This window comes from Panthera onca, chromosome B1 (genome assembly GCF_046562875.1).
Source record: "Panthera onca isolate mPanOnc1 chromosome B1, mPanOnc1 haplotype 2, whole genome shotgun sequence".
Lineage (NCBI taxonomy): Eukaryota > Metazoa > Chordata > Mammalia > Carnivora > Felidae > Panthera > Panthera onca.
The window spans coordinates 106,019,221-106,043,267 of record NC_138342.1 but is presented as its reverse complement, the minus strand read 5'-3'; the positions used below and the strand labels follow the sequence as shown (position 1 = coordinate 106,043,267).

Here is a 24,047-nt window from a genome sequence, read left to right as displayed (position 1 = left end):
GCGAGTTCAAGCCCCACGTCGGGCTCTGTGCAGACAGCTGGGGGCCTGGAGCCTGCTTCAGATTTTGTGTCTCCCTATCTCTCTGCTCCTCCCCTGCTCACACTCTGTCTCTCTCTCAAAAATAAATAAATATTAAAAAAAGTTAAAACCATTAAAGAAATACAGATTAAATTACAAAAACAGTAAACAGAGTAAAAAATATGGGTGATTGGAAATAGTTCTCATGATATGATATTGAATGTACACAGGCTTTGGAGAAAGCTTTACTAAAGCATTAGTACTTAATTAATATTAACAAAACTAAAGCTGACTGCAATAAATATTTTTAAAAATTCATTCTATGAGGTACACATATGCTTAAGTATCAATCTTGTCTTATGGCTGATTAGCTCTTTAAGATGTTTTGATGCATTTACTCCATCTTCCTTAAGTCAGGTTAGCTGGTAAAGACTACCTGGAAGGAATAACTGAAAATGATCTTTCAGGCATTACCTTTACAAAGAATTAAACAGATCCAGACATTTGAACAACACATTCTTCATTTAGTGTATGGAATAACAATTTGTCACTATGTTTCCTATAAAACAAAACAAAACTAAAACTATCAGACTTGAATGATCTGCTAGTTTTACTGGATGGACTGTGCATGTAGAATTTAAAACAATGAATTACATGAATTCAAAAAATAAAAGATCCATATTAATCATTCGACTTTGTTTTTTTACATCATTCTTGATCAGTTGGATTATCTCCAAGTATGCAAATGAAGACTAAAATGAGCTACGAAGAGGGACAGTATGTAAAATTACATAGTAATTGCAAACTATTTTTGTAACTTCAAATAACTTTCCTTACAGACAGAGGTTATGATCTAATCTTTGGAAGCTTTGGCTCTAGAGTTACCTGAGTGTACGCTAAGTTTTCTACAACATAAAATAGAAGTAATAATCTTTCTATGCCAGATATTATCTCTTGACACTCAGCATCATTCCTATCCTTCTGAAGTACAGGGCCTGGGAGTCACAAAACTCTCTTTTCTAGACTCCTGTCCAGCAGGGCTCAGGTTTAGATTCTGCCAGGGGGTGAGTTGAATGATATCTGAAGAGTGAAAGCAAAGCAGGGGATGTTTTGGGACTCTTTGCAGACTGCAGGTAGACACGATGATCAGTTGTGGTTTCCTGCAGTACCTGCAACGTTCTTATTGCTGAAGTTAGTGGTGAATTTTCCTGACCTTCATTCTTAGGCAGTTTAACGATATTGTAAGCCATTTCCAAGTACTAAGTACCTTCCTACCTAGAAGTCTGGAAGTAATTTCAGTTCTTGACCAATCTCATTCCAATACACTATCTCATATGCTTTTTGTGAGGATCCAGTAGAAAAACGTACAAAAAGTTCTCAAAAGATATCATGGACTTGCCATAATACTCTATAGCAAATACAAACAAATGTGTGATGAAGAATCACATATAGAAATCACATATAAGAAAAAAATATAAAAATTGTATACATATAAAAAAGTATGTGATGAAGAATCACATACATAAAAAAAATAGAAAGGAGTCAAGTTTATAGTCAAGACTCATTTAGACCATCTTCTGTGCCATGCAAGAGGCAAGTTATTTAATCTCTTTTAACCTATCTGAGACCCAATATCCCAATATTTTTTGCCCTTAAAATAAGAATAATAATAGTGATAATACAGTTTCATTGAATTTTGAGAACTAAATGAATAACTAAGTGAATAATAATGTCTATGATGCAAAGACTTTAAGAAGTGCTTTTTTTTTTTTAAGTTTATTTATCTATATTGAGAGAGTAAGAGAGAGCACAAGCTGGGAAGGGACAGAGAGGGAGAGACAGAATCCCAACCAGGCTCTGTGCTATCAGCGGAGAGCCCAATGCAGGGCTTGAACTCATGAACTGAGAGATCATGACCTGAGCCAAGATCAAGAGTGGGATGGTTAATCAACTGAACCACCCAAGCTCCCCTAAAGCAGTGCTTTAAATAGCCACCTAATAAATGATATGCATATTTAATAATGAAAAGAAAGGCATTCCTAAAAGTTTCAACTACTACATTTAGAAAAGTAGGCAATGTACGTTTAAATCTAATGTAATGAAGAAAGAAAGAATTAATGTTAAAGAATTAGTTCTATGCCCAATCATGAAGCAACATTTATGCTGCAATCAGCATATGGTGCTTTTGCTCATACCCACGGTACTTTCCCTGTTTCCTATCTACTACCAAATGCCTTCACACATTTTTCATTTTAGGACTAAGTATAAACTCATTTTAAATCTAAATGTGAATGAGCATATTATACTAAAATGGACAAAAATAATCCTTATTGTTGAATTTTCAACAGAGGAAGTAATTTTTGGGGTTGGAGTAGGAAAGATTGAGGAAGATTTTCTAGAAATTCTGAACTGATAACTTAGATGGAGCCAAATTACTCACAATGCTAAGAATACAACTGTAGTAGGATTCACAACTTGTGCATTGAGGCTTCTGTCTTTTTAGAAATTCTGTGCTGCCCCTCTATAACACCACTACTAATACAACTAATTTACATTACTAGTTATTGAATGCTGGACACTCTGGTGGACGTTTTACAAGCATTATCTTTATTCATTACCACAAGCCTGAAAGATAAGTAAATATGATTAATCTCATTTTGCAGATGGAGAAATTGAAGGTCAGCAAGGTTAAATGACTTTCCAAAAGCTATAGTTAAATCAAATACTATCAAATTCCTGATTCTTTTCATTATACATTATTGTTGCACCTTTTCTTCATCTATACTTCAAGGATATTATTTTGTTAATAGGCAAAGCTTGTATGTTAAACCTTGACTCATTCACACTTGCTTTATGTCACTATCAAGCAATTCAATTCTTCAAATATAAAACCATTAGTATATACATGATGGGCACCTATTTGAAAATACAATATGTAAATGTATTTTCTTATAAAAACTTCTTTTGAAATATTATTCTGCAAGATATTTACCAAATTAAAAAAAAAAAAAAACTATGTCCTGGTTTTATCTATTTTTCTGGTACTTTAAATTGTGTTTATAAACCCTGCAAAGCAACCCAATGTAATATATATGGACTAACAATGTATAGTGTGCAAATGACAGCAGAGAATTTTTCTCTCCTCAGACTTATTAAAAGCATAATATTTACACACATTGAAGGTGCACCAACCACTGATCAGTTAGTAGATAGATGATAGATGATAGCTAGCTAGCTAGCTAGATAATTAGAGACAGAAACGTATAGAGATATATGTATATTTGTACATCATACCCTGTTAAAATGCCAAAGACTAGTGAAACATATTTGCTGCTGTATGTTTTATTATGCTTCTAAAATGTCAAGGTAAATTGTGGTTCAGTTCTGTTGTGATTTTCCAGAGAAGTCAGGTATTATGCCTTCTACCTGACTAGTAGAAATACATGGCATTTTAATTTCAATCTTAACACATTGCTCTTGCTGCCCTCAAATATGGATCAAATTTCAGTAATAATGACAATGATTTTAAAAGATCATAAAAATGATGAAGATACACCAAAAAAAAAAGATGACAATAAAATAAAAGAATCAACAACCATTGTTGACATATTTAGGACATCAAATGGTCCAGGCCTTATGCCTTAGACTTGAGAACACTCTTATTTGAAGACATTATATGGTTTTTGCTCTTGTACAAGACATTTAGCAGATTGAGAGCTTAAACTCTGGAAATAACTGTGTAGGCTTACCACCTGACTCTATGACAAATCTGGGTCATCTCAGAAAACTGACTTACCTTCTCTCTCCTTCAGCTTCGCTATCTGTATAAACTGGAAAATATTTATCCCAACCTCATGGGTCTCTTGTGAAAAGTAAGTAAAATAAATACAGGTAAAGTCCTTAGAACAGTGTAGGCCAATAGTAAGTACTTAAAGCATTTGCTATGATTATGGAAAACCATTTAAAAGTGACAAAACACACTGCTTTCTACTATACTTGACATGACTAAAGCCTTAGTGAAAAAGCCAAACATTGTCATACCTGTGTATCCAGTTTTGCAAACACAGTTGAAGCTTCCTGGAACATTTTGGCAGACAGCACCGTTCTTGCAGGGACCAGGCAGGCACTCATTGACATCTCTCTCACAGGCCCTGCCAGTGAAGCCATCTGGGCAGCTGCAGGAAAATCCTCCCACTAAATTGTGACAGGTCCCACCATTGTGGCAAGGGGATGGAAGGCATTCATCTATATCTATTTCACACCAGCTACCAGCATAACCTGGCAGACACTTGCATAAGAAAGGCTGCAGAGGTTCATTTGCCACAATGATGACTGGGAGACTCTCGTGGCTCTTTAATACAGAGCTCACAGCCAGTCTTCTTATACAGCTCCCTCCATTCTGACATGGGCCGTGAACACATGAGTCATGATCCACAGATTCTACCTTTACTCCACTCTGCCGGAGAAGGATCTCTTTGATGCTTTCAAAGAAGGTGGCTACACCACTGGGATTCACATACTGATTATTGTTTCGTTTCACAGCTGCTAAAAGAAACGTTCTATTGTTCTCCTCGTATGCACCATAAAGTTGCACAGCAGTCCCTAAGCCTGTCAGTTGGGAACTGGCAATGCGTAGAAAATGAAGGTAGTGGTTAGTCAAGAAGTCCTTTACTGTTGGAATGCTGAGACGCAGTAGGATGCTGTTATCCACAGTAGCATTAGAAAATCCAGCAAAGAAAACTCGGATATTGCTCGTGACTGTGCTGTGAACTCCATCATTGCTAAGGACAGTGAGATCAAACGTGCCGTCTGTTGACCTTGGCTGTGAATTCAGATCACAAGTACCCCTCGGAATACTGAACAGGCTTGTAACTCCTGAAGTAAGGGAGCAGTGGAAGGTATCTAACACATCCGGATCCTGGGGCTTCACAGAGCCTAATATCCCACCAGGAAATAAATTGCCATAATAATTAACAAATATCTCCACAGTCCGAGACTGTGAAGGATTGTCATTTTGGTCTATAACTGTGATATGCACGGTTCCTGTGGAAGACATTTGAGGAACACCAGAATCCCTAGTAATCACAGACAGGTAGAAGTCTGCAATCTGTTCTCTGTCAATCTCTCTGGTTGTGCTCAGAACTCCAGCAGTGTTCAGACTAAAATAATTGGTGGCAGGACCTGTGCTCAGCAAGTAATAGGTAAAAGGGCCTTGATTTGGAGGGAGATCAGGATCAGTGGACTGAAGGGTCATCACCAGAGTTCCTGGGCGTTTGTTTTCCATAACTTCACCTTCACTGATGGTCAACATAGGTCCATTATCATTTATATCTTCTAGGGTCACTAACAGGGAGGCACTTCCTGTAGCGGAGGGGGTCCCTGAATCAATAGCCAACACCGTGAGATTATAGACAGGTAGGGTTTCTCTGTCTAATTCTGCTGTGACAGTGATCTGTCCCGTCTGTGGATTAATGGAAAAGGCACCATTTTCGTTCCCTGATCCAATGAAGTAAGAAAACCTGCTCCAGCTGGGGACAGAGTCTGAGTCAAAGGCACTGACAAATGTCACATGGGTTCCAGTTGGGACCCCTTCACTGATCTGAACACTGTAGATGTTTAAACTAAAAATGGGTGGGTCATTGGCATCAAGTACAGTGACGTTTACAGTGACCTCGTCTATATCGGCACCTCTAATGCTGCCAGAATTCTTGGCCAGTACCTTCAAAGATACCCTCTCTTCTTTTTCCCTATCGAGAAGGCCAGAAACATAAATCTGCCCAGTCTTCTTATTGATCTGGAAACCCTTCTTCCTACTGTTACCAAAAATCAAATAGTGTACCTCCCCATCGGTGCCCAAATCACGGTCGCTGGCAAACACTTCTCCAACAATTGTGCCTTTGGGAGCTGCTTCTGAGATTTCAAAATAGTAAAGTTTGGAAACAAAGCGAGGCACGTACTCATTTGTGCCTTTTAATTGTATATTAACAGTGGCAAAACTGCACCTTTCTTCATCAGGGACATTGAAGGCTTTCACAGTAAGATGGTAGCTCTGCTTGGTTTCAAAATCCAGGAAGCCCTGAGTGGTGATGACTCCTGTGTTAGGATCAATGACAAAGAGGTCGCTGTCAGATGACTGGACGGTGTATGCAATCACAGCATTGGTTCCCGAATCAGCGTCTGTAGCATTTAGGTGGATGACTGTTGTTCCACTTGGGGCATTTTCCAAAACAGTAGGGAAATATTCATCAGGGAAGAATACTGGAGAATTGTCATTCACATCGATCACATTTACAGTCACGCTGCAGTAACCAGTTCTTGCAACCCATCCTCCATCTGTTGCAGTAATAGTCATCTCATGTTTCTGGCATAGCTCATAATCAAGAGCTTTGGCTAGTGTTAATATACCTGTGGAGGAATTGATTGCAAAAATGCCTTCTTCGTTCCCTGAAGAAATACTGTACCTAATTAAGCCATTCATCGCTGCATCTCTGTCTCTTGCAGAAACGGTTCTGACAATGGCCCCGATACTATGGCTTTCAGGGATGGTTGCACTCATGTGACTTTGAGAGAATTCGGGCGTATGGTAGTTTTCCTCAGTGACAATTATTTGAACAGTTGCTTGGGATGAAAGCGGAGGGTTTCCTTTATCTCTTGCGGTGACAGTAATCACAAAGTTTTGATTTAAGTCAGAGATCAGGGAAGATGCTACTGAAATCCACCCTGTACTGTTGTCCAACTTGAATTTTCCGAAATGATTTTCATTAGAAATCAGATACTCCACTTCAGAATTCAGTCCAAAATCTCTATCATCTACTGCTGTAACTTTGATTAACTTCGTACCGACTTTAACATTTTTGGTGACCGGAGTAAAATATTTACCTTTAAGAAACTGTGGTGCATTGTCGTTACTGTCCACTGTGTTGATGGTAACTGTTGTCTCACTGAGTAATGAAGGATTACCTCGATCTGAAGATGTCACTATAAAACTGTGTCTGTTTATGTTCACATTACTGGTGCCACTGACATTTTGGTATTTTAAGACCTGTTTATTGAAAATCTCTCCTGTGGTGGCGTTAATCCTGAAATACTCTGACTGAGATTTTATAAAATAAAAAACTTGCCCATTTGATCCCTCATCAGGATCTGTTGCAGATACCTGAGTCACTTTGGAGCCAATTTCAGTAAGTTCAGGACAATCTAAATAGTAAGAGGGTCTGCTAAATCTTGGAGCATTATCATTGACATCTGTCACAAATATCGTGACATCTGTACTCACAGTCCACCCAGAATCATGTGCGGAAACTCGGATTCTGTAACGGTCCGTATCTTCTCTATTTAAAGGTCTGCTAATTACAATATCCCCTGTGCTGGGATTAATTGTAAATGGAAGACTTGTGTCCGTTATAGAATATCTACTGATTGCATTTACACCAATGTCTTCATCAGAAGTTGTGACACGTGTAACTGTGTATCCTAAAGGGGAATTTTCAGGAACATAGGCACTAAATATTTGAGAGAACCTTGGGGCATTGTCATTTTCATCTAAAATGTTAATGATGACTTTTACTGAGGTACTCTGAGAAGGGGAGCCTTTGTCCGAGGACTTTATGGTGAGCACATACTGCGATATTTTTTCCCTGTCTAACGACCGAATGCTTCTAATTTCGCCAGTGGCGTGATTAATAGTGAAACTATGTTCTTTGTTGCCATTAACAATTTCATAATCTAACTGTCCATTGGGTCCACTATCCTTATCCATTGCTGAAACAGTAAGAATTTTTCGAGGGGAGAGGTTTTCCAATATTTCAGATACAAATGGATCTTCCTTAAAAACTGGGGAGTTATCATTGACATCTAATACTGTTAAGTCAAGTTTCTCATAAGAGGATAGAGGAGGGAAGCCTCCATCTCTGGCCTCTATCCATATAACATATTTTTGTATCTTTTCAAAATCTAGAGGTTGACTAATGGACACTTGCCCTGTTAACTGATCGATTTGGAATGTACTGCCGAGATTCCCACTTGCAATATAATAGGACAAAGGTTCTCCTCTCAAGGAGGACCCAGTAATGGTGGTGACAAGAGTGCCGACTGGCTGGTTTTCAGGGAACATGAAAGTCTGTTCCTTGGCTCTGACTTTAGGGAAATCTGCCTTGTTCACAAACCTAACAGTCACTGTGGTAGAATCTGTCTTTGGAAATGAGCCACCGTCTTTTACATGTACAGAAAATGTCACTTCTGAAGCCCCATTTAGTGGTCCAGCTGCCATAATAGCTCCCCTCAGTGGGTCAATGTGAAATTTTTCAGAGTTTCTGCCCGAAAGAGAATAATGCAGCTCAGAATTGGGTCCAATATCAGCATCTGTGACTGTAACCGCAAAGACGAAGGAACCTATAAAAGATGGAGCGTACAGTTATAATCACATGGAACCCAAACAAAACATTTGATAGTGGATTAATGTATACAAAGTATTATATTGCTCCCTAGTATAACTTAATTTTCTCATGATTACTGGGAAGAACAGTAACTCCTATATTATCTCTGAAGTTCCCAAGTCAAATCTACTTAATGGTAGTCTTTAGGGGCTGACCTGCCATTTTCTAACTAAAACCCATATGGTCTACTAGATTTAATACTTTTCAGTATGCCTTTGAGAAAAGCACAGTGAAGAGCAATGGCTAATCATTCAGAATTATAGTTCCTAGGAGAAAAATTGTACATAAGACAACGTTCAACAAACATGATACTATGTGAGTTCTGCTAAGAGCTACGTTTCTGCCCAATGAAAAAAGATAATTGCTCTCTTAGGTCTTAAAGTATCTTTGAATTACCATACATGTAATCAAGTCAACAATATTTTTAATACATTTTTTAAAATTACTGTGATTCTTTAATTCACCATTTTTTGGCAAAATTCTTTTATCTGTGATCTATTATCACATGGAGACAAAATATATATACATATATGAATACATATATTCACAAATCAATTAGAACAATTATAAAGTAGTATGAAATAAGAACTGAGGAAGAATGGAGTCAATTTGGATTCCAAAAGTTAGTGCTTGGGATGAATGCCAATGAAACAGATTGTAGCAGAAATACGCAGGAAAACTGCCATAAGGACATGTTTTTGATGTACTCATTCAAAAAACCTTTTCCAAACCTGTATTCATACCCTACAGTAAAGTTTGTGACAAAAGCGAAAAGTCTTTTATTAAGGCCAGTGATTCTTATTAATTATAATAAGTCTAATGAGGAAAAGATGCTTAAGCATTACATACTCCCTTTTTATAGGGGATGCTATATTGCATCACCACACACTGGATGTAATTAGAATCATGCCTGCCGGCATCATTTCAGCTACAGGCCTTCATCAGGGATATATGACTTTGATATTGACATTTCCTTTTGATAAAAGATTGGCACAGAAATTTATGCATTTTATACTTTGAATTGGTATCAATCTGACATTCTCAAGTGAATATGAGATCAAACATCACTGAGAGAAGAGATCCTGGATCCATTTGCTTTTCCTTCTAATTAAAAGTATTTTAAAGCAAAGCAGATCAAATTAATTTGGGCCTATATTTGTATATTTTCCTGTTTGGAAACACATCTCAAAGATTACAAATGGCAGATTATTTGTGCGGTTCTTTAGAGAGCTTGCCATTTTTTACAAACAAGCAAATGAAACCAAAGTAAATTTAAATGAAGGAAGATAAATGCATATAGTGTCATATGAAAGTGGTCACTAATGTCTTCATAAACTTACTAACAGAAAATCTTCATCCGTCAAAACTGGAATAAAATATTAATAATAATAATTCATTAGAATTATTCACTCATTAAATATTTTTGAAAACCTACCTATGAAGGATTAAAATAAAATCTTTATTTTCTACCCACAAATATAGTTGAATGCTTTCTGCCTCTCAGATGTTTCAGGAAATAGCATATGGCAAAAAGAAAGGAAGAAAGAAAGAAAGAGAGAAAGAAAGAAAAAGAAACAACGTCTCTCCTCTCAGGGAATTTACAAACAAATTACATCTCTGGGCAGAACCCTTCTTGACTATGAAGTGACTATTTTAATCATTTGAAAATATTCAAATTATATTAAGAAACAGTACCAGGAAAGATGTAGAAACTATAAAATCTTAAACACAATTAGGCTAAAATAAAAAAAAAATCATTTATGAAGATTCAACATTCCTTCAGTTTCGTTAGTCAAAACAAGTTGAATTTAGAGGATCTATGAAGCTAAGCTGTATCAGAAATATTCATATAAAAGTAACAAAAATATATTTATAGAAAACGTCCAATGTATAGATTGCATTTATCCATGACACCTCAGAGTTGGCTTGATTACCTGGAGGAGTAGGAGACGGGATGTGTGTGACATATGGGTGATGCTGAAATCTTGGTGGGTTGTCATTGACATCAGTCACAGTGACAAGCACACTGGCAGAACTGGAAAGAGGCTCCGGGGATCCAGCATCACTGGAGACCACAACTAAAGTGTAATTCTCTTTTGTTTCCCTGTCTAGCAATGCACTTGTGATGATTTGTCCTGTGGATGGGTTGATGGTGAACTGAGAGTTTCCACCAATGATTCTATAACTAAAGAGAACAGAGATGGGCATATTTTTTCTGGTGTTCATATTGTAGCATCTATTCACTACGATTTAGAAACTGAGGCAGAAATGTAAAAACAAATCATTAGAAGTACAATCACACAACAATTAAAGAATATGGCTAGAAGATAAATATTTCAAATTTTATGTATCACATTGACAATCTTTACTGTGAGATGTCCAGTGAGCTCAAGCAGGTCCTCACAAGATCTCTGGATTTTTTGGATCATGCAAGTCCCCAAAATATACCCAGAAGACTATTGTGTTATAAATAAGTGAACCTGAAGGCATAAATCAGGGCCTCGCTCTAATATTGCGGTTAGTGGCCAGGATCACAAATGGACATCTGTTAAATGAATCTAAAAATTACTTTTCTGCTGTGTACCATAATAAACCAGAGAAGATAAGTTGAAGACCTTATTTTTTAAAGACAAAACACTGTATTTGACATCCACCGCCTACCCAGAACAACTAAAGAACTGATTATTTATACAGAGACATTCCTGCTTACTAATTCTCTCATTTGTCATTCCTCATATGGCTATGTTTTTCTTTCTTGTTGTCAGGAGAGGTATGACATTTTCATGGATATTCTGATGCTAACCAGATTGGTTAATAGGCAGGAGTTTCCTCTGAGAACACCTTCTCTCTTCTTTATGAAGAGAAAGCTATCTGTATATTCCTCAGAGATCAACTAGAAAAGAAGTAGCTAAGCTTGAAGGTTCAGAAACTGGCTATGGTCCATTGTTTTTAGAGTTGGAGGGTGGCAAGGAAATGGATGTCTTTAAAAGTCTTCTCCTTTAGACTAACAAAGAAATGGCCTTGTTAGAATTAACTGCATGTTTCTATAGTTTGGTTTGTGCCCATGAAAACAAAGCAACAGCAAGTATATCTAACAGTAGAAAAAGGTCTACATTGCAGTAAGTGGAATGGGCATTCCTCCTATTAAGCTCACAGTTTAAAACTAACATTCAGCAATTTTATCCTTTTTAGAGAAATAATGAACTACTCAGGAGCTGATATTTTTAAAAAGTAGAAGTCCTATCAAATGATAACAAAATAGAAAAAAAAAAGGTACAGGGGGTGTTTGGCTGAGAAATGACTTCAGTATTTACAGAGTACTTGATATCACTCAGACTTTCAATACATTTTGGCATACTCACATGCCAGGATCAGCAGTAAATGAGAATAGCATTTCCTGGACCAGAAGTGACTCTTTATAAAGTATAATTACTGCCTTTATACAGTAGATATCTATTCCCTTTATCAAAATAAAAATATCACAGGTTTGTAAATGAATTCTTAAAGTTATATAATCAGGACTTATGAAATAATCAAATTATTTTACCCTTTCAATAAATTCTGTAAGAACCTGAATTATGAGAATTGTGTCATCTTATTCTGAGAAACTTTGTGTCTATCAGTAGATGTAGGAACTATCAAACAGGGAAAAAGAGCAATTCGTAACTCATAGCACCACAAACTTTTTTACAGCTTTATGACAGCAAAGTTTAGGGATTGATTAAATATTACCTCAATTATTCACAAATACAAATAAAGTTAAAATGATGAAAAATGCATGCAAATTTAGATTTGGATATTTGTCTATGACAAGACTGTGATGTATTAGGAAGAGCAACATGTTGAAAAGTAAATAATGTGAGTTCTGAAGTAGGCTCTAGGCTCTGAGCTATTTGTTAGCACAGAGCACGACGCGGGACTCGAACTCACAAACCACGATTCCATGACCTGAGCTGAAGTCGAATGCTCAACCGACTGAGCCACCCAGGAGCCTCTCTATTTAAAAGTAATTAATATCTTTACTATTTTTAAACATTAAAAAATAAACTGTCACACTAGTATGTGATTTTTTTTCTAGACTTTACCTAATTCTGAAGTGTATCAAAAGTCTATTTAAATTTTTTAATGTTTATTTATTTTTGAGAGAGAGAGAAAGAGACAGAGATTAGGAGGGGCAGAGAAGAGAGGGGACACAGAATCCAAAGCAGGCTCCAGGCTCTGATCTGTCAGCACAGGGCTCGATGCGTGACCTGTGAGATCATGACCCGAGTTGAAGTTGGATGTTTAACTTACTGAGCCACCCAGGAGCCCTCCAAAAAGTCTATTTTACATATGAAGTATTCTGAAAATGCCTCATAATATCTACAGTATCAGTTTTATCTGATATATACTTGTAAGTTAAAAAACACGCACATATAGAAGGGACACAAGTGGCTCTATAAGTGGATAGACGTTCAAGATAACATGCCCAGGTTTGCCTTTCCTCTATCACTTGAATCCTGGTTTAGTTCTCATCCCTTCATGAAGATCTTTCCTCCTTCTCTGGTCCAAAATTTCTTTTATGGATATTAACTTTATCACATTGGGTTTTGTGCTGTCCTTTCACACCTGAACATCTATGCTGGGGTTTAAAGCTCTGCAGCATCTTACCGTGTCCTTATTGTGTACTGAGCACAGGCTACAAGGCACTTTATATATGCTCTCGTTTAGGTTCAAAACAATCCTGACATTTTGGTTTTGTTTTGGATTTTTTATAGATAATGAATCTGAATCTAAGAGAGACTAATACACTTGCACAACAAAGCACACTATCTACAACAGGCCAATCTAGACTTTGAATTTGAAAATCTAGTCTTTAGGACCCAACACCCACTTGTTCTATCATACTACAGTATAAAGAAGGTAAAACTCAGCTGGAGTGAAGGCAAGAAATGCTGTACCTGCTTGCTAAGACTAAAAGGAACTAGTGCTCAAGGTGTGTGTCAATGTAGAATTGGTTTCCATTGATTTGGTTCGGTGCAAATCAACAAATATTTATTTGCAGATTCAAGAATAAGAAATTACTGTTTCAAATTATGGGCATAGATTGACATCATTGTTACCTAAAATCTAAATCACTTTTGCACTTTTAAAGCTAAAATATCACAATTTGATTTTTTAATCTTTTTTTTTTTTTTTTTTTGCCTCTTCCTGACATCTACTAGGAGCATAAAGCACTGTGCTGTATGTTGCAAGAATACAATAATTCAGTTTCTGTATTAAATTGTGTGCACTTTGAAACACAATTCACTTGGACATGAATTTTTACCTCACTTCTAACACTTAAATTCATAAAATTCCTTCTTTCTAAGTCTTTTCTCTCCATTTATAAAGTGTCGATCACATATACGTTCCTTTCACTTAGTACTTTGGAGCATTAAATGTAATTTCATATGAAATGCACTTGGTATTGTAATTGGTACATGATGAGAATTAAAAGTCTAGTTTTACACACACAACTGAGTATATACACATATTCAATTATAATATAATACTCTATCATATATAATCTATTATAATCCATCTACATATTTAGTCAAATGTCTAGGTGGACTAATTGATAGACACTTGGAGAAGTAGGTGAAAATCCTGTCCTCAAGCTTACATCCTGAATGGAAGAAAGAGAGAAATACAAAACAAGGCAGTATATTCAAGTAGAAGCATTGCTCTAGTTATCCGAAAGACAAGGAGACCACTTTTGACTGGAATGATTAAAGGAAAGCTTTCTGTGAAGAAGGCTAAAGTTAAGCTGAGCTTTAAAGGAGCTACCCATCTTGCAATAGTGGTGAAAAAGGAGAAAGGTGGTCTAGGTCAGGAGTCAGCAAATTTTTTTCCTTAAAAAGCCAGTGCTAGTCAATATGCCTCTGCAGGCCATAAGAGCTCTGTTGCAATACTCAGCTTGCTGTTGCAGGACAAAAGCAGCCGCAGACAATACATACATGAACGGGCATGGCTATATCCCAATACAACTTTACTTACAAATGCAGGTTTAGCCTATAGATTGCCATTTGCAGAACCTGGATCTAGGATACAGAAGAACTCGAACAAAGCCATAAAGCTTGGGAAAGCACAGATCCTTTTCCCAGGGGCAGAAAGTGATCCAGTGAGGCTGAAAGTTTGGCTATATGTTGAGGGTTTGTGCAGAATAAGCTCGGGAAGACGCTGGGGCCATTTATGGAGTGACTGGAATATGGAGCCTGGGCATTATGCCACAGGCAAACTGGAAGTTGAAGGATTTTGAGGAAGGGAGTATCACTGTTAAAGCTGAGCCACTGAACGCCCAAGCTGGTTCATATTACTGCCGTTGCTCTTTCATTCACTGACTCAGGCTTTGCTTCATCCAGACTACTTCCTACAGTACCGAGAGATCAATCATCATAAAACGTAAACTAGTCGTGTGATTGCCCAGCTCGAACAATTCAGTTGTTTCTCCCATTAGACACAGAAAGGTGTGTGACTTTTTTCATATGATATACAAGGCCCATTCCTAATCCACACTGACCATACGGAACCGCTTTGCTTCTCTGATACCACGTTTCTGCAGAGCCCTTTGCCTTTGTGCCTGTTGTTGTCTTTGCCTAGAAGGTCTGTCATCCCTTATTTTGTGATAAGCTACTTCTCAGTCTTTCCAGAAATCATCAAGTACTTGAAGCTTCTACTGATTTCTTCGAACAGCATCGAGTATGCTATTCTTTCCACCCATTCTGTGCGTAAACTATACTTGTTGCAAAGTACTATAATTTCAAGATTACAAAATTATCTCCTATACTGAACTGTTCTCCTTGTGGTGGCTGGAGGTCCTAACTCGTTGGAACTTAAAGTGCCCAGGACATAGTGAGGGCTTCAAAATTATACAGTACAGGGTAGTATAGAGATTAGAAACCAGAGTCAGGGAAGAAAGTTAATTTTTATTATAATAGTCCAGGCATGATGTAATTGTGGATTGAACTAGAATCTTGGCAGGAAAAATGCACAGAAGAGAATGGGTGCCAGAGGCCTTAGTAAAGAAGAAACATGAGAACTTGTCCACTGACTGAGTATAGGGCGAGAGGGTGACTCCTGGCTATCCAACATCGATGAAAAAAGCAAGACAACACCATTAAGAGAAAGCAGAATGCCAAGATGAGAAACAGGAAAGTTAGGAGCTTCTGATATGCTGTGCTCCTGCTGCCAGCAGATCCTCCAGGTAGAGATGTCTCCTACAGAGTTAGAAATACAGGAAGGGGATCTCTGGGATGGAGTCGGAATCGATACCACAGATTTAGAGGCTTCTGCATAGTTTTCTGGGTGGTTGCAGCTGTGAAAATTGAAATATTCTCCCTCTCCTTCTCTCTCTAGCTGATGCTCTCTCACTTTTCTTGCTCTCTCACTCTTTTGCTCTCACACACACACCAAAAAAAGAAAAAAAAAGGACTGAGAAAAATATTATGGGGAATATCTAAATTACTTTGCAAAGAGAGAAAGAGGAGATTAGAAGGTAAATTAGAAAGTGTAGTCAGAAATGCAGAGTGAGAAATAAGAGTTAACATTTCCATAGACACTGACGAGAAAAAAAAGGTCAAAAAGAAAGGATGATCTGTGGTGCAAATATTGCAAAAGGTAAAGGAAAATAAAGACTCAGAAAAAGTCACTGAACTTGGTAAATTTCAGCAGAATCTTTGGATAGATTATTTTTTCACAGATCAATGAAGGAGAAAAACCAGTTGGAAGATTTTTGGGAAAAAATGGCTGGAGAAAACTGTGAGATAATGACCCAGTCTCTCAAAAGTGTGATATAAAAAAAAAAAAAGTGAGTGCAAACAGCAGTTCTAAGAATATTGGAATCATTCATTCAATGCATTTATTTAGGTGTCAGTCACGACTAGGGTGCAGATGTTGTGAAAGGAAGACTATATTAGGAATAAAATAGATATAAGAAGATAAACAAGAAAAAAAAACATTAATTTAACGAGTTTTGGGTCCTGATAATTGTATTAGGGACATTTATGCATATTAACTGATTACATATATACTACTTGGCACATAGTAGGTGATCAATATATATTTAACTCTCACAAATTATAAAATAACAATTCTTATCTCCACTTTTACTGATGAATACACTGAGCCTTAGAGACACGAACATGACTTTTCTAAGTCATGGCAGGTAAATAAAAAAAACAGCATTCAATACCAGATATTCTGAGCATTTCCATAGGGATAAATACATGATTCAGGGAAGAGGGATGATTTGAAGATTCAAGAGAGAAATGCAAAAACTGTTAAATTAAAGATGTGGAGGAAGTTAAATGGGATGGCATTAAGAGCACAGAGTAAGGGACTCACCTTTGAATGTTGACCCTGTCAATACAATTTTGTAAGTTTCCCCACTGCTATGACATAAAATTAGAAATAAGGTTTAAATGGAGATTTGGTCCAGTTGGGATAAAAAGGGATACATTTCCTTAAAAGCTAACTTTGGAATGAGTGTCTGTCTGGGAAGCAAATATGTAAACCAGACAAAGACTAGGAATTAATGCAGTCTAGTTTACTAGAGGGGAAATATTAAAAGTGAAATAAAGGGTATAACTCACCATCCATACAAATCTATAGTTTTATCAAATGGGTAGAAAGAAAAATATAAATAAGTATTAGTTGGGTGATTGCTGTGTGTAAGATTATGGTAGACTATAAGGGAAAAGTAACAATATATGACACATAACAGGTTGTGCTATTAGAGAGCCCACAAGTAGTTGGGTAAATGACTTACACTGTAATATTTAAATAAGCAACATAAAATTAATATAAAATAGCTCTGTTAGCCAGGAGAATGGTTTTGCCCCAGATTCTATGCATAGCAAGGAGCAATTAACACCTAATATAAAAGTGTATTATATTCCATTAAAAAGATATGAAGCCAGAGTAAATAAGGTTTAGGTTGGCATCACTACTTATTTTACCTATGAAAGTATTTTAAATTTAAGCTGTAACAATTGTCTGTCCTAAGTTAATTTAAAAGTGAATTTAGGGGGAGGGAAGGAAGATCGCGGCTTAGGAGGACGCTGGGCTCACCGTGCATCCTGCTGATCACTTAGATTCCACCTACACCTGCCTAACTAACCCAGAAAACCACCAGAAGACTAGCAGAACGGAGTCTCCGGAGCCAAGCGCAGATGAGAGCCCACGGAAGAAGGTAGGAAGGGCAGAGAGGCAGTGCTCGCTGCATGGACTGGTGGGAGGAAGCTGAGGCGGAGGGGCGGCCTGCCGGCCAAGCAGAGCCCCGAGTCTGGCTGGCAAAAGCGGAGGGGCCGGACAGAGTGTGTTACAACAGCAAGCCCGACTTAGCAACTGGGAGGTCATAAGTTAACAGCTCTGCTCCGAAAGCGGGAAGGCTGGGGGACAAAGGGAGGGAGAGTTGCTGAGCCCCCGGACGACAGAGCTCAGTTTGTTGGGGAACAAAGGTGCTCGCCAGCGCCATCTCCCTCACCCATCCCGCAGCCAAAATCCCAAAGGGAACCAGTTCCTGCCAGGGAACTTGCTTGCTCCGCACAAACACCCAACACTGTGCTTCTGCGGAGCCAACCCTCCGGCAGCGGGCCTGACTCCCTCCCCCTGCCGCAGGGCCCCTCCTGAAGTGGATCACCTAAGGAGAAGCGAGCTAAGCCTGCCCCTCCTGCCCCCGTGCACCTTGCCTACCCACCCCGGCTAATACGCCAGATCCCCAGCACCACAAGCCTGGCAGTGTGCAAGTAACCCAGACGGGACACGCCACCCCACAGTGGATCCCGCCCCTAGGAGAGGGGAAGAGAAGGCACACACCAGTCTGACTGTGGCCCCAGCGGTGGGCTGGGGGCAGACATCAGGTCGGACTGCGGCCCTGCCCACCAACTCCAGTTATACACCACAGCACAGGGGAAGTGCCCCGCAGGTCCGTGCCACTCTAGGGACTATCCAAAATGACCAAACGGAAGAATTCCCCTCAGAAGAATCTCCAGGAAATAACAACAGCCAATGAACTGATCAAAAAGGATTTAAATAATATAACAGAAAGTGAATTTAGAATAATAGTCATAAAATTAATCACTGGGCTTGAAAACAGTATAGAGGACAGCAGAGAATCTCTTGCTACAGAGATCAAGGGACTAAGGAACAGTCAGGAGGAGCTGAAAAACACTTTAAATGAAATGCAAAACAAAATGGAAATGACGGCAGCTCGGATTGAAGAGGCAGAGGAGAGAATAGGTGAAGTAGAAGATAAAGTTATGGAAAAAGAGGAAGCTGAGAAAAAGAGAGATAAAAAAATCCAGGAGTATGAGGGGAAAATTAGAGAACTAAGTGATACACTAAAAAGAAATAATATACGCATAATTGGTATCCCAGAGGAGGAAGAGAGAGGGAAAGGTGCTGAAGGGGTACTTGAAGAAATTATAGCTGAGAACTTCCCTGAACTGGGGAAGGAAAAAGGCATTGAAATCCAAGAGGCACAGAGAACTGCCTTCAGACGTAACTTGAATCGATCTTCTGTATGACATATCATAGTCAAACTGGCAAAATACAAGGATAAAGAGAAAATTCTGAAAGCAGCAAGGGATATACGTGCCCTAACTTATAAAGGGACACCTATAAGACTCCTGACTGATCTCTCTTTTGAAACTTGGCAGGCCAGAAAGGATTGGCACGAGATCTTCAATGTGATGAACAGAAAAAATATGCAGCCGAGAATCCTTTATCCAGCAAGTCTGTCATTTAGAATAGAAGGAGAGATAAAGGTCTTCCCAAACAAACAAAAACTGAAGGAATTTGTCACCACTAAACCAGCCCTACAAGAGATCCTAAGGGAGACCCTGTGAGACAAAGTACCAGAGACATCACTACAAGCATACAACATACAGACATCACAATGACTCTAAACCCGTATCTTTCTATAATAACACTGAATGTAAATGGATTAAATGTGCCAACCAAAAGACATAGGGTATCAGAATGGATAAAAAAAACAAGACCCATCTATTTGCTGTCTACAAGAGACTCATTTTAGACCTGAGGACACCTTTAGATTGAGAGTGAGGGGATGGAGAACTATTTATCATGCTACTGGAAGCCAAAAGAAAGCTGGAGTAGCCATACTTATATCAGACAAACTAGACTTTAAATTAAAGGCTGTAACAAGAGATGAAGAAGGGCATTATATAATAATTACAGGGTCTATCCACCAGGAAGAGCTAACAACTATAAATGTCTATGCGCCGAATACCAGAGCCCCCAGATACATAAAACAATTACTCATAAACATAAGCAACCTTATTGATAAGAATGTGGTAATTGCAGGGGACTTTAACACTCCACTTCCAGAAATGGATAGATCATCTAGACACACGGTCAATAAAGAAACAAGGGCCCTGAATGACACATTGGATCAGATGGACTTGACAGATATATTTAGAACTCTGCATCCCAAAGCAACAGAATATACTTTCTTCTCGAGTGCACATGGAACATTCTCCCAGATAGATCATATACTGGGTCACAAAACAGCCCTTCATAAGTTTACAAGAATTGAAATTATACCATGCATACTTTCAGACCACAATGCTATGAAGCTTGAAATCAACCACAGGAAAAAGTCTGGAAAACCTCCAAAAGCATGGAGGTTGAGGAACACTGTAGTAAAAAATGAATGGGTCAACCAGGCAATTAGAGAAGAAATTAAAAAATATATGGAAACAAACGAAAATGAAAATACAACAATCCAAACGCTTTGGGACGCAGCGAAGGCAGTCCTGAGAGGAAAATACATTGCAATCCAAGCCTATCTCAAGAAACAAGAAAAATCCCAAATACAAAATCTAACAGCACACCTAAAGGAAATAGAAACAGAACAGCAAAGGCAGCCTAAACCCAGCAGAAGAAGAGAAATAATAAAGACCAGAGCAGAAATAAACAATATAGAATCTAAAAAAACTGTAGAGCAGATAAACAAAACCAAGAGTTGGTTTTTTGAAAAAATAAACAAAATTGACAAACCTCTAGCCAGGCTTCTCAAAAAGAAAAGGGAGATGACCCAAATAGATAAAATCATGAATGAAAATGGAATTATTGCAACCAATCCCTCAGAGATACAAACAATTATCAGGGAATACTATGAAAAATTATATGCCAACAAATTGGACAACCTGGAAGAAATGGACAAATTCCTAAACACCCACACTCTTCCAAAACTCAATCAGGAAGAAATAGAAAGCTTGAACAGACCCATAACCAGAGAAGAAATTGAATCAGTTATCAAAAATCTCCCAACAAATAAGAGTCCAGGACCAGACGGCTTCCCAGGGGAGTTCTACCAGACGTTTAAAGCAGAGATAATACCTATCCTTCTCAAGCTATTCCAAGAAATAGAAAGGGAAGGAAAACTTCCAGACTCATTCTATGAAGCCAGTATTACTTTGATTCCTAAACCAGACAGAGACCCAGTAAAAAAAGAGAACTACAGGCCAATATCCCTGATGAATATGGATGCAAAAATTCTCAATAAGATACTAGCAAATCGAATTCAACAGCATATAAAAAGAATTATTCACCATGATCAAGTGGGATTCATTCCTGGGATGCAGGGCTGGTTCAACATTCGCAAATCAATCAACGTGATACATCACATTAATAAAAAAAAAAGAGAAGAACCATATGATCCTGTCAATTGATGCAGAAAAGGCCTTTGACAAAATCCAGCAACCTTTCTTAATAAAAACCCTTGAGAAAGTCGGGATAGAAGGAACATACTTAAAGATCATAAAAGCCATTTATGAAAAGCCCACAGCTAACATCATCCTCAATGGGGAAAAACTGAGAGCTTTATCCCTGAGATCAGGAACACGACAGGGATGTCCACTCTCAACGCTGTTGTTTAACATAGTGTTGGAAGTTCTACCATCAGCAATCAGACAACAAAAGGAAATCAAAGGCATCCAAATTGGCAAAGATGAAGTCAAGCTTTCGCTTTTTGCAGATGACATGATATTATACATGGAAAATCCGACAGACTCCACCAAAAGTCTGCTAGAACTGATACATGAATTCAGCAAAGTTGCAGGATACAAAATCAATGTACAGAAATCCGTTGCATTCTTATACACTAACAATGAAGCAACAGAAAGACAAATAAAGAAACTGATCCCATTCACAATTGCACCAAGAAGCATAAAATACCTAGGAATAAATCTAAACAAAGATGTAAAAGATTGTATGCTGAAAATTATAGAAAGCTTATGAAGGTAATTGAAGAAGATATAAAGACATGGAAAGACATTCCATGCTCATGGATTGGAAGAATAAATATTGTCAAAATGTCAATACTACTCAAAGCTATCTACACATTCAATGCAATCCCAATCAAAATTGCACCAGCATTCTTCTCGAAACTAGAACAAGCAATCCGAAAATTCATATGGAACCACAAAAGGCCCCGAATAGCCAAAGTAATTTTGAAGAAGACCAAAGCAGGAAACATCACAATCCCAGACTTTAGCCTCTACTACAAAGCTGTCATCATCAAGACAGCATGGTATTGGCACAAAAACAGACACATAGACCAATGGAATAGAATAGAAACCCCAGAACTAGACCCATAGACGTATGGCCAACTAATCTTTGACAAAGCAGGAAAGAACATCCAATGGAAAAAAGACGGTCTCTTTAACAAATGGTGCTGAGAGAACTGGACAGCAACATGCAGAAGGTTGAAACTAGAGCACTTTCTCACACCATTCACAAAAATAAACTCAAAATGGATAAAGGACCTGAATGTGAGACAGGAAACCATCAAAACCCTAGAGGAGAAAGCAGGAAAAGACCTCTCTGATCTCAGCTGTAGCAATCTCTTACTCGACACATCCCCAAAGGCAAGGGAATTAAAAGCAAAAATGAATTACTGGGACCTTATGAAGATAAAAATCTTCTGCACAGCAAAGGAAACCACCAACAAAACTAAAAGGCAACCAACGGAATGGGAAAAGATATTTGCAAATGACATATTGGACAAAGAGCTAGTATCCAAAATCTATAAAGAGCTCACCAAACTCCACACCCGAAAAACAAATAACCCAATGAAGAAATGGGCAGAAAACATGAATAGACACTTCTCTAAGGAAGACATCCGGATGGCCAACAGGCACATGAAAAGATGCTCAACGTCGCTGCTTATCAGGGAAATACAAATCAAAACCACACTCAGATATCACCTCACGCCAGTCAGAGTGGCCAAAATGAACAAATCAGGAGACTATAGATGCTGGAGAGGATGTGGAGAAACGGGAACCTTCTTGCACTGTTGGTGGGAATGCAAACTGGTGCAGCCACTCTGGAAAACAGTGTGGAGGTTCCCCAAAAAATTAAAAATAGACCTACCCTATGACCCAGGAATAGCACTGCTAGGAATTTACCCAAGGGATACAGGAGTACTGATGCATAGGGGCACTTGTACCCCAATGTTTATAGCAGCACTCTCAACAATAGCCAAATTATGGAAAGAGCCTAAATGTCCATCAACTGATGAATGGATAAAGAAATTGTGGTTTATATACACAATGGAGTACTACATGGCAATGAGAAAGAACGAAATATGGCCCTTTGTAGCAACATGGATGGAACTGGAGAGTGTGATGCTAAGTGAAATAAGCCATACAGAGAAAGACAGATACCATATGTTTTCACTCTTATGTGGATCCTGAGAAACTTAACAGAAACCCATGGGGGAGGGGAAGGAAAAAAAAAAAAAGAGGTTAGAGTGGGAGAGAGCCAAAGCATAAGAGACTGTTAAAAACTGAGAACAAACTGAGGGTTGATGGGGGCTGGGAGGGAGGGGAGGGTGGGTGATGGGTATTGAGGAGGGCACCTTTTGGGATGAGCACTGGGTGTTGTATGGAAACCAATTTGACAATAAATTTCATATATTGAAAAAAAAGTGAATTTAATAATTTTACAAAATAAAAATAGCTTCAATTTTTATATTATCTGACTTATGGCAGTCAATGTAGTCATTTAAAGATTTTTGCATATGCATTTTATAGATTTCAGGGCATGTAAAAGTATAAAGTTAATTCTCTCATATTAAAGGAGGAAAAAAATTCAACCAGTCAACCAAACAACCAAAATCAAAACAATCATTTCAAAGCTACCAATACAACTGTGTAAAACACTCTGGAAATATTGACAGGATTTCCTAGACCAACTTTCCATTGATCACCATTGCCCACAAACGTAAGATCACATGTAGCAGTAAAACTTTGACATACGCTAGAAGAAAATAGCATACCATCATAGCATTTTATTCTAGCACTCATTGATTTTGTAAACACACAGCTTCACAATTGTTGTAGCAATTGAAGCATCTCAGATGGGAATAGTTATGCTACTGATTTGTCATACTCAATATTTTATCTTTAGAGAAGGACTCCTTGGCATGGCAGATAAATATTTATTAGACTATAACACTACAATGGATAGGACATCTCTTCCAAAATTGTCACAAACTTACTGAGCACTAACAGATGGCAAGAAAAGGGAAAAGTGCTTTGCATATAT

General features: G+C 38.0%; 1 protein-coding gene across 1 annotated transcript in view; it reads right to left on the bottom strand.

The window, feature by feature from the left end:
• Nucleotides 1-24,047, bottom strand: part of FAT4 (FAT atypical cadherin 4) — a 180,762-nt gene that overhangs the window by 32,374 nt on the left and 124,341 nt on the right. Inside the window, exons 8-9 of the mRNA XM_060654229.3 lie at nt 10,388-10,638; nt 4,060-8,409 (exon numbers count right to left, since the gene is read on the bottom strand). Of these exons, the coding sequence (XP_060510212.3) occupies nt 4,060-8,409; nt 10,388-10,638 (4,601 nt within the window). The remainder of the gene's footprint in view (nt 1-4,059; nt 8,410-10,387; nt 10,639-24,047) is intronic.